The 12864-nt window shown below is 38.6% G+C and overlaps 1 protein-coding gene across 3 annotated transcripts in view; it reads right to left on the reverse strand.

Annotated features, from left to right (window-relative positions):
• Positions 1-3399: 3399 nt before the first annotated feature.
• LOC138699463 (phospholipid-transporting ATPase ABCA3-like) overlaps positions 3400-12864 on the reverse strand; it is a 92381-nt gene continuing 82916 nt past the window's right edge. For all 3 annotated transcript variants that reach the window (XM_069825358.1, XM_069825357.1, XM_069825356.1), the window contains 2 exons: positions 7966-8185; positions 3400-3882 (listed from right to left, as the gene is read on the reverse strand). In XM_069825358.1, coding sequence (XP_069681459.1) covers positions 3694-3882; positions 7966-8185 — 409 coding nt within the window. In that variant the 3' untranslated portion in view covers positions 3400-3693. The remainder of the gene's footprint in view (positions 3883-7965; positions 8186-12864) is intronic.

A 12864-nucleotide genomic window follows, 5' to 3' on the forward strand; every position in this document is an offset into this window, starting at 1 on the left:
TAACCTAACTTAACCTAACTTCAACTAGATTAACCGAACACAACCTAAGCTAATCTAATCTAACTCATCTAACTCAACCCAACTTTATGTAACTCAACTTAGACTAACCTAACCTAACCTAACTTCAACTATATTAACCGAACACAACCTAAGCTAATCTAATCTAACCCATCTAACCTAACCCAACTTTATGTAACTCAACTTAGACTAACCTAACCTAACCTAACTTCAACTATATTAACCGAACACAACCTAAGCTAATCTAATCTAACCCATCTAACCTAACCCAACTTTATCTAACTCAACTTAGACTAACCTAACTTAACCTAACTTCAACTAGATTAACCGAACACAACCTAAGCTAATCTAATCTAACCCATCTAACCTAACCCAACTTTATGTAACTCAACTTAGACTAACCTAACCTAACCTAACTTCAACTATATTAACCGAACACAACCTAAGCTAATCTAATCTAACCCATCTAACCTAACCCAACTTTATGTAACTCAACTTAGACTAACCTAACCTAACCTAACTTCAACTATATTAACCGAACACAACCTAAGCTAATCTAATCTAACCCATCTAACCTAACCCAACTTTATCTAACTCAACTTAGACTAACCTAACCTAACCTAACTTCAACTATATTAACCGAACACAACCTAAGCTAATCTAATCTAACCCATCTAACCTAACCCAACCTAACTTCAACTAGATTAACCGAACACAACTTAAGCTAATCTAATCTAACCCATCTAACCTAACCCAACTTTATCTAACTCAACTTAGACTAACCTAACTTAACCTAACTTCAACTAGATTAACCGAACACAACCTAAGCTAATCTAATCTAACTCATCTAACTCAACCCAACTTTATGTAACTCAACTTAGACTAACCTAACCTAACCTAACTTCAACTATATTAACCGAACACAACCTAAGCTAATCTAATCTAACCCATCTAACCTAACCCAACTTTATGTAACTCAACTTAGACTAACCTAACCTAACCTAACTTCAACTATATTAACCGAACACAACCTAAGCTAATCTAATCTAACCCATCTAACCTAACCCAACTTTATCTAACTCAACTTAGACTAACCTAACTTAACCTAACTTCAACTAGATTAACCGAACACAACCTAAGCTAATCTAATCTAACTCATCTAACTCAACCCAACTTTATGTAACTCAACTTAGACTAACCTAACCTAACCTAACTTCAACTATATTAACCGAACACAACCTAAGCTAATCTAATCTAACCCATCTAACCTAACCCAACTTTATCTAACTCAACTTAGACTAACCTAACCTAACCTAACTTCAACTATATTAACCGAACACAACCTAAGCTAATCTAATCTAACCCATCTAACCTAACCCAACCTAACTTCAACTAGATTAACCGAACACAACCTAAGCTAATCTAATCTAACCCATCTAACCTAACCCACCTTTATCTAACTCAACTTAGACTAACCTAACTTAACCTAACTTCAACTAGATTAACCGAACACAACCTAAGCTAATCTAATCTAACTCATCTAACTCAACCCAACTTTATGTAACTCAACTTAGACTAACCTAACCTAACCTAACTTCAACTATATTAACCGAACACAACCTAAGCTAATCTAATCTAACCCATCTAACCTAACCCAACTTTATCTAACTCAACTTAGACTAACCTAACCTAACCTAACTTCAACTAGATTAACCGAACACAACCTAAGCTAATCTAATCTAACCCATCTAACTTAACCTAACCTAACTTCAACTAGATTAACCGAACACAACCTAAGCTAATCTAATCTAACCCATCTAACCTAACCCAACTTTATCTAACTCAACTTAGACTAACCTAACTTAACCTAACTTCAACTAGATTAACCGAACACAACCTAAGCTAATCTAATCTAACCCATCTAACCTAACCCAACTTAGACTAACCTAACCTAACTTCAACTAGATTAACCGAACACAACCTAAGCTAATCTAATCTAACCCATCTAACCTAACCCAACTTTATCTAACTCAACTTAGACTAACCTAACTTAACCTAACTTCAACTAGATTAACCGAACACAACCTAACCTAATCTAATCTAACTCATCTAACCTAACCCAACTTTATCTCAACTTAGACTAACCTAACCTAACTTCAACTAGATTAACCGAACACAACCTAAGCTAATCTAATCTAACCCATCTAACCTAACCCAACTTTATCTAACTCAACTTAGACTAACCTAACTTAACCTAACTTCAACTAGATTAACCGAACACAACCTAAGCTAATCTAATCTAACCCATCTAACCTAACCCAACCTAACTTCAACTAGATTAACCGAACACAACCTAAGTTAATCTAATCTAACCCATCTAACCTAACCCAACTTTATCTAACTCAACTTAGACTAACCTAACTTAACCTAACTTCAACTATATTAACCGAACACAACCTAAGCTAATCTAATCTAACCCATCTAACCTAACCCAACTTTATCTAACTCAACTTAGACTAACCTAACCTAACCTAACTTCAACTAGATTAACCGAACACAACCTAAGCTAATCTAATCTAACCCATCTAACTTAACCCAACTTTATCTAACTCAACTTAGACTAACCTAACCTAACCTAACTTCAACTAGATTAACCGAACACAACCTAAGCTAATCTAATCTAACCCATCTAACCTAACCCAACTTTATCTAACTCAACTTAGACTAACCTAACCCAACCTAATCTAACTGAACCTATATTAACATAATTCAACTTAATCTAACTCAACTTAGACCCAACCTAACCAAACTTAACCTAACCTAGACTAACATTACCTACTTAACCTAGACTAACGTAACACAACCTAATCTAACTCAACGTAAACCAACCTAATCCAACCTAACCTACCTCAAAGCAGACTAACCTAATCCAACCTGACTCAAACTAGACTAACCTAACCCAACCTAATCTAACTTAACCTAACCCAACCTACCCAATCTAATCTAACTTAACCTAACCCAATCTAACCTAACTTAACCTAACCCAACCTACCTAATCTAACCTAAAATCCAGAGAGTGTGGGGTAGTCTAAAGCATAGCTGAATGGATGTCACACAGGGAGAAGTGGAGCACTTACCTGACGGTCTGAAGTTGCGCGCGGGTTCGATCCCCACTTGGGCTGATTACCACAACCATAAGGTGAATGGCAGGTAATCTATGGCGAATCCTCGGCCTCATCTCTCCAAATACTCTCTCGCTATCAGCAATATCATCGACGCTAAATAACCTCATAGTTGATACAGCGTCGTTAAATAACCAACTAAAAAAAAAGTGGAGAAATAGAGGGTAGGAAGAATATTGCTGAAGTAAATAAATACTAGTACGGTAATAAATAATGATAATATATTGGTATAGGACTATAAACACACAAAAAGCATTAACTTAAATTATATGTATACATAAATATAAATTTATACTGTTGTTATAAATATGATAATGATTGTTACACAGCCTAAATTCAGTAGAACCTTGTTAATGTTGTTCTAATCTGTCTATTGGAACAAGATTTCTCGAATGTCATGTGCAAAAACGTTTCACCTTCAAAGTGGCCTTATTTGCAATGAACATATAAAACAGACTTTCAGTTGAGAAGATCACTGGCGAACACTGATGAATTAAGTCACATAAATCGGAGGCAACAACACAACTTGAGTCTTCGCAAAGGACAGGAACACTTGTTCCAATGTAGTCTCGCTGATGGTGTAATCTTCCACAAACACAAAGTTCCGTTTTATGTGCTCCATCGTGTTAAACAGATGCTTCCATGGCGTGTTCGGGTTCGTCACGTGATAATGTAGCATTCCCTAAAAAAAACACATAATTATCTTTAGTAGTCTCTATTAGTAAGATGCCCATAAAAGTAAATAAACAGGTTAATGCACAGATGCTCTTAAAAATCTTTTTTATACAAAGTGAGCAAAACTTGGCTATACTGCTAAGGAGAATGTTCTCTATCAGTAGGCGTACCAACACAAGAAATGTACATGTACGTTTTCTTCATGCACATAACTGCAGTGTACTTTAGTTTTAATATACTAAGATTGGATAAAAAGTAAAGGCAACATTTCGATATTTCTGACATGGCTTTATTCACGGGGGTACAACATTTACGTACATCCTATATAGTCGCCCCCCTTATTTATTACCTTTTGCCAAATGTTTGGAAGGCGTCGTACACCATCAGTGCGTCCATCTTTGTTGATGTTCCGTATTGACCGCCCTAAAGCACGGATAAGTTCATCTCTGGTATTGTACCGGGTCCCTCGCAGTGGTTCTTTCACTTTGGTGAAAAGATCGTAATCGCATGGATCATATCGGGTGAGTACGGTGGATGTTCCAGTAGTCCGCGTTTGCCGTCTGCCTTGGAGGTACAGCGTGGTGCAGTATTACCCCATCAATGTCATACGCCACAATGAACATCACCTTCACAGCACTTTGTGTAGGGCGCACTTTCTTCGGACGAGAAGAACCTAGATGCTTCCATTCATTCGATTGACGTTTCAAGTTTGTTCGGTTCGTATGAGCGAGCCCAGGTTTCATCCATAGCGACGATTCGTCCAAGAAAGTCGTCATCTTTCCTTTGGTACCGGTCCAACAAGGCCTGTGCGACTGAATAGCGGTGCCATTGTTAAACCTCGGTAACCCAGAATGTCTTGCAGAATGTGGAGCACAATTTTGTGACATACTCCGACTTCAGCTGCTAACTCACGAGCAGTCCATCGGCGATCAGCATCCAACAGGGAAGCAAGGAGTTGAACTGTGTTGTCCTCCACGTGGGGTCGTCCTGTATGGAGGTTGTCCTGAACGGCATCCCTGCCTTCCCAGAACACTTTAACCCATCGTGCCACTGTGCGATATGGCAACGCTGCATCGGCATATGCTTCATGCAGTGCCTGAAAACATTCTTGTGCACTACGACCTCGTGCTACTTCAATTTTGACCCAGGAACGTTGCTCTAGTTTTGTAAACATGGTCTTAGGGCACTCCCACTATCCCTATGAAAGTGAACGTTCTACACACTGCAGTAGATTGACAGAGTACTGTCGCCACTGGCTGCACTAACTCATCTAACAGTCCTTGTTTATGTCCACACAGCTGGCAACTCTCGAATGCACCATCGTCACGTGACGGCAGTGTTGCCATTACTTTTTATCCAACGTATGTAATTGACAGCAATGATACTGTGTGGATGTATAGTGAAGTTCTGCTCATCCAGTGTAAGAATGAACGTTTCTTAAATGCTACAAAGATTCGTAACCTTCTGAGGAACAGAGAATTTGATATTTGGTGTCGTCATCCACAGAAAAGGAAAGGCGTAGTTTTATTTAAACAATATCCTGGTGCCAACAAATGGATTTGTAAACACGAAGGACTCTCCAACAGCGAATGGCGTAATGGCATTAAAATGGTTGGAAATGTTGCTGCAGTACGTGCTGTGCCGGGAAGATCTCAGGGCAACCGTTGTAGGCATTGCCACAACGAGGTTGAAACTCTTGCACACATCCTGGGATCCTGTCCGCACGGCGAAGGTCTGCGAAACGCTAGACACCACCAAGTACGATCAATTATAGCCACTGCCCTTAAAGATGCCGATTACAACATCTTTGAAGAAGTACATGGTCTCTCCATCACTGGCACTACACGGCGCATAGATATAATAGCTTTCAAGGAATCTACAAGATCTGGATTCATAATTGATACCACTTTGCGTTTCGAAACGGATGAGGAACAGCCAGCTGAAGTGGATAAGGAAAAAAAGAATATCTGCAATCCTATCATTCCATATTACCTCAAAAAATACCAGTTAAGAGAGCTTGAAGAAATCGGACTTCTGGTTGGAGCAAGAGTTACCGCTACTCTCTTCATGAAAGATGTGTTTAAGAGGCTTGGAATACCTACATCTATTATTCCGATTGTAACTTTAGCTGCATTGAAAGGATCAATTGCTCTCCTGAAGCATCACCTCTATTCGAAATCAAACTAAGTTCAGTAGCATTCTTTACTTTTTTTATAACACCTCTCTAAAAATAGCTATATTTCCACTAATCTCAAAAAATTATTTGCAGCTATGTACTTGCTGGAGTTTCATTGTTAAAACAAAATCAATGGTTCAATGAACTTGTAAAAATTTCTATGGTTAAGTACTCTTTGTCCCTTGTGGCAGCTCACGAATGGCGAGAAGATTTATAAATTTATTTTAGAAAAGTAAGTTATGTTCTGTCTTCTGATATTACAGGGCTCTTTACTTGCCACTGTTTGCCCTAACTCTAAGGTGTGGCTCATAGATGTCACTAGTGCCGAGAAACATAGACCATTTAACTGTCCAATTTTGTGAACATAGAAATAACACAGTGACCAGCCTCATGGGCTAGTGGTCAGAGCTTCTGACTATAGTTCATGAGGTCCCGGGCTCGATTCCCGGTTAGACCATAGGAATGTTTTCCTGTGTTCGTCCATGGTCTGGAAATTAGGTTAGGCTTAGGTTTAAGACATCTCCTGGCACTTCATAATCAGATAAGCCATTGCCAGGAGAGACCAGAAATGTCAAATAACAATCTGGTGACATTGGACAAAAAAAAAATTACGTAGTTATTCTAAATAATAGTTACTTACAAATGGCTTTTAAGGAACCCGAAGGTTCATTGCCACCCTCACATAAGCCTGCCATCGGTCCCTATCCTGTGCAAGATTAATCCAGTCTCTATTATCATATCCCATCTCCCTCAAATCCATTTTAATATTATCCATATTGAGAACACTGAGAGATAAGAAGTTTCAAGAAGGATACAGGTCAGCTCAATTTCTTGAAACGTGGAAGATTAGTCTTCAATATGTGATGGTAGAAATGTAAACATATTAGCACTGAAAGAGTGGACGGTTTCAAAGAACGTTGTGCTATGATCAATGAAATAATTAATTAAACAGAAATGAAAATCAAACTAGGAAGTATGATAAATTAATATTTGAGGAGAAAAATTCTCTCCAGCGCTGGGGATCGAACCCGGGTCCTTGGTTCTACGTACCAAGCGCTCTGACCACTGAGCTACGCCGAATTCAATCCACAACACCGGATCGAATCTTCCTCCTTCAGTGTTTCCCTTTGTGGCCTGACTCCAAGTTAGGCATATATGTTGACGTATATGTCCAATGTCAACTGCCATTATACTAGGAGCGCACTCAGTGGAGTGACTTATTTGGCCGGGATTCCGCAGTTATGATGCACTGCTGGCTATGAGAATATTATGGATTTATTAATTTGTCCTACAGAATAATCTCTGTAATGTTGACAATTAATATTTGAGGAGAAAAATTCGCTACGGCACTGGGGATCGAACCCGGGTCCTTGGTTCTACGTACCAAGTGCTCTGACCACTGAGCTACGCCGAATTCAATCCAAAACACCGGATCGAATCTTCTTCCTTCAGTGTTTCCCTTTGTGGCCTGACTCCAAGTTAGGCATATATGTTGACGTATATGTCCAATGTCAACTGCCATTATACTACGAGCGGACTCAGTGGAGTGACTTATTTGGCCGGGATTCCGCAGTTATGATGCGCTGCTGGCTATGAGAATATTAATTTGTCCTACAGAATAATCTCTGTAATGTTGACAATTAATATTTGAGGAAAAAAATTCGCTCCGGCACTGGGGATCGAACCCGGGTCCTTGGTTCTACGTAACAAGCGCTCTGACCACTGAGCTACGCCGAATTCAATCTACAGCACGTAGAACCAAGGACCCGGGTTCGATCCCCGGCGCCGGAGCGAATTTTTCTCCTCAAATATTAATTGTCAACATTACAGAGATTATTCTGTAGGACAAATTAATAAATTCATAATAGTATGATAAATACTAATGGAGTCAGAACTGGGAAATATTTTACTTACCTGGTGTTCATCTTTGAGGATACAGCCGGGGTTGAAGCTGTTTTCAATTTCATTCTTCAAACTGGACACAGCCTCCAAACTACTTCCGGCTTTCAATTTCACCACTACAGTAAAGCCTTGTCCATACTTCTGCTTGAGGTACTGGGTGCTCCCCATGCACATAAACTGTCCGCCCACCATGATGGCCAGCCTGTTACACAGTGCCTCACATTCCTCCATGCTGGAATTCAGAATATGTTATCAATACAGTAGAGCCTCTATTATCTGTGGTAATGAAGGGTGTGGGCTGAACGGTTAATCGAGAAAATCGGATAATCCGTACCATAGAAGACTTTCATAAGTTAAGTGTTGCATATTTGGCTGCAAAAGGGTATCTGTCGGATACAGGGGGGAGAGCCATTAATCCTTCCCATTGAAGGCTTTAAGGAACCAACCTGGACAAATACCCAATGTCCCATCCCTACCTTCCCGTGGTGCAGCTGTTAGTAAGCATAGTTTTACGAGCTGAACTAAAGGGTGGGGCTACTCATCCATTAGCACTGGTCAGCTTGATGAGTTAATGACTGAATTTTGTATAATTTTCCTCTATCCAATACCTAATTCCCTCTTTACCCTTTCCTATCCAGTCCTCTGACTGAACTCTTACTTTCTTCGACCCCAACGGCATTAGAGCATTCGAGGCCTAGGGATTCATTTCCCTTTCCTTCCTCTCCTTTCTACTTTTCTGTTCTTAGTGCTGACCTGCTATGGCACTAAAATCGTCCTCCAGTGCCTTAAGGAGGGAAAGCTGGTGATCAACAAGATCTCCCAGCTAGGTCCAATGGAACCATCCACCAACAGCAGGTGTGGTCCTCCAGACATTCTGGGGGTTGTGTGTGAATGAAGTAGCCACCAAAACGTTAAAATATGGTGTTCACTTAAATCGGCTACAACTTGCCATTTAACCAAGAAATGGATTCGGAACACCTCAAAATCTGTGCTTCAGTTGCTAGTCATGATAATATCTTTGAAAAATATTGGAGTGCAAGAGGTCAAATGACTTTATTGTCAAACGCCTGGCATTAGAAAACAACAACAACATATTTCAGTTTCATAATTTTCTCTGTGGTCATGTGTTTTAACACATTAGATACTGTATCAGAACTTTTAAGTATGATAACTCTGTTGGAAAGAGTGGGTGAAGAAAGAATGATGCTGAAACTGATCAGGAAGAGAAAAATGAATTGGCTGGATCACTGGCTGAGAAGAAACTGCCTATTGAAAGATTCACTGGAAGGAATGGTGCACAGGAGAAGATTTCGGGCCAGAAGAAGATATCGAATAATAAAAAGGCATTAAGTATAGATCATATGCGGAAACTAAGGGGAAGGCAGAAAATAAAAAAGACTGGAGAATGCTGGGTTTGCAGTGACAGAACACTATGAATGAATGAATGAATTAATGACGGGTTTCTAAGAGTCGAGGAAAAGTATAGGTCTCATGTTATAGATTGAAGTCATTTATACACTTTATCCTTAGGAATGCAGTTACGAGGGGGATCCAGGAAATAACGACCGTTTTGTTGTAATAATTAAAAAAATATATATTTATTTGAAAAAACAAAGTCCATTACATAACTGAAGCTTCCTTTACTTCTCTACATAATCACCACCTACATTTAAACATTTGTCGTATCTGTTCACTAGCTTTAGAATTCCCGTGTTATACTCCTCTGTCGCCAGTTCATTAAGCCAGGTGTTCACTGTCTTCTTCAACTCTTCATCACTTCCAAAACGCGTACCACCCAGAAAGTCTTTCAGCTTAGTGAAAAGGTGAAAATCGATAGGAGCAAGGTCTGGACTATAGGGCGGATGATCAAAGATTTCCCAACCGAATTGATCCAGTAATTCTCGAGTTGAAGCAGCAGTGTGCGGGCGGGCACAGATTTTGTGGTAGCCAAGATGTTGCGACACAATTTCACCAAGCAAAGAACGAGAAATGTCAGGAAAGCCAATATGCAATTCGTCGAGTGATGTGCGCCTGTCTTGCAAGATTCTGTCGTTCACTTTAGTCTTCTGTGATGAGTGATGGGCGTCCGGGTCGAGTTTCATCGTGGACATTTGTTCGCCCATTGTTGAACATTTCGCACCATTTTCTCACATTTCTTTCATTCATTACAGTATCACCATACACTTCTTTCAATTGCCGGTAAATTTCTGCAGGTTTCAAATGTCGGGCATTAAAAATTGAATCACACTCCTCACCTCACAGTCGACGGGATTATCAATCACGTCGTTCATTTTGAAGTAACACAAAATGCACAATGGCGACTTGTTGCAACCAGTACTCACAACATTATGAGAACACATGTTAAGGAAGCCAGTTGACCTTCAAACAAGGAAGGGGAGTCAGCTGCGGCGGGTATGCGTGAACGGTCGTTATTTCCTGGATCCCCCTCGTATATTGTCAGACTCCAAAGCAGCTATTCTATCAATCGTCTCTAAACACACACCTTCATCTCAAACAGCAGAAATAACTAAAATGCTCTCTCAATTAATATCACTCAATAAAAGAATTGTATTCCAATGGATACCATCCCACTGTGGAATCCTGGGAAACGAGAATGCAGATGCTTTAGCAAAGAAGGGCAGCACTGCTACTTACAGACCTGTTACTAAATCTACGTATTACTCTGTGAAGAGATTTATTAAATCTACATACTTAGACTTCAACAAACAAAATTTGATAACTCAATCCCAAGGGAAAAAATGGAACTCCCTGCATCATAATCCACAGTTAATTCCCGATTTACCACGAAAATCTTCTGTAGCTGCATTTAGATTGGCAACAGGCCATGATTGTTAGGCCAAACACCTGCATAGAATTGGAATATATCAGTCCCCTAACTGCCCATTGTGCAACTCAAACCAAGAAATGTATTCGGAACATCTCAAAATCTGTGCTTCATTGGCTGATCATGATAATATCTTTGAAAAAATATTGGAGTGCAAGAGGTCAAATGACTTTATTGTCAAACGCCTGGCATTAGAAAACAACACCAACACCAACAACAACAACAAAATAGAAGACATTAAGTATGGATCATATGCGGAGACTAAGAGGAAGGCAGAAAATAAAAAAGACTGGAGAATGCTGGGTTTGCAGTGACAGAACACTATGAATGAATGAATTAATGACGGGTTTCTAAGAATCGAGGAAAAGTATAGGTCTCATGTTATAGATTGAAGTCATTTATACACTTTATCCTTGTTTTTTATTAAATCTCGCACAGTTATAACTCCAATCTCGTATTCCGATGTGAGATGAACCACAGTTCTTCTTTTCCAAAACCACTCAATTATATGCACTTTCCTTCGATATTTAGCAGAAATGTATACTTTTGGCACTTTTGGAAGACGTTTTGCAGAGAAATTAAACTGGTCACTTAAACAGTAGATCATAATGTGTAAGGGAAATGGCTTGTAATATCACTTTCTATGAAAAAAAGTACGTACTAATGTATTGTGCAGTACTCAATATTTTTTCTGCAACAATAACAGGAGAGAATGACAGACGAATAATCCAACAATCGGTTAATAGGGTGACGGATAATCGGGGTTCTACTGTAATTATGGTCACAAAACTCAAGAGTCAAGAGTTGGGTGAAAGGAAGTTCCTAGTGTAATTAATGCATGATTATTCTATTAAACTAAGGAAGAGCCTTTTTTCTTATACACTTCACATAGTTACCGCAAAATTGGCTGCCGTTTCTACAGTAGTGATTTTAATTTCTAAAACCTGTTTAGCAGGGAAAATATTAAATAAACAACTTAAAAATAAATACAAGTGCATCCATCTGCGTTACAAAATATGTTCAAATCTGCTTCAATACATTTATGACATCTCCAAAGACTGTTTTGAAATACTTGAGTAATGTCGTCTTGCAAAATGTTCAAAATTACTTTGATATTTGCTTTCCCGTTTTGCACAATTTAAAGCTACAAAAATTTGCTGCAATATTCCATAATTCTAAACAATTAAGAAAATACACAATATCTTGCATTACACTATAGACAATTGAGTAATCACTTTAGCCTGTTTTCAAAGAATTAGAAAAAACACAATAGACTGCACTACACCACACACGAATGAATAATTCTTTCAATAGTTCACTAAAAACTGAGCTGAACAGCACATATGCAATGCCCAACAAAATGCCTTTGGATTTCAGCACATATAACAGGCGCACTGCGAGAGGCAACATTTCTGTATTTTTGTATTATACTGCATAGCAGATGCACATCTGATTGTATATCATTTTTCTGTCTTTGCTATGACAAATTGATCATTGACAAATAGGATGAGAGTATTTAATGTAAAGTCTCCTATTCTCTTACTAACAATATTTTGTGCGAGATCGTGCGTATTTGCTTGGTTTCCGCACAAAACCAATCCGCAGAAAATGTGAAATTACACATTCAGTATTCCCAACCTAACACACATAACAATTTCCCTCTTCTTACCGCATAAGTGACATATTGATTTTACTGCTTTAGGCTTTTAACATATTATTTTTAGAGACGTTCAGTATAGTAATAATTATAAATTGGAAACTTACCACTGCAATTTCACCTAAATTGCAATGTTAATTATTGTTTTTAAATATTTGCAAAAATTAAGTAAACTCTACAACTCCACTAAAGTTACTGCATTCGTGTTGCAAGTAACATTAAGGAAGCCGTGAAAAAATCAACAAGATTCCAGATGCCGATGTTATTACTGCAAAATGTTATATAAATAATATTGTTAAAATATTAAAATGAAAAATAAATCATTACATAACCTTACCGTTTGTTTTAAGTTCGCATTTATAGACTGGGGGAAAAAAAAGACAGACGTATATCATGGCCTGCTGGAGTA

The sequence above is a fragment of the Periplaneta americana genome, chromosome 5, assembly GCF_040183065.1.
Source record: "Periplaneta americana isolate PAMFEO1 chromosome 5, P.americana_PAMFEO1_priV1, whole genome shotgun sequence".
Taxonomy (NCBI): Eukaryota; Metazoa; Arthropoda; class Insecta; order Blattodea; family Blattidae; genus Periplaneta; species Periplaneta americana.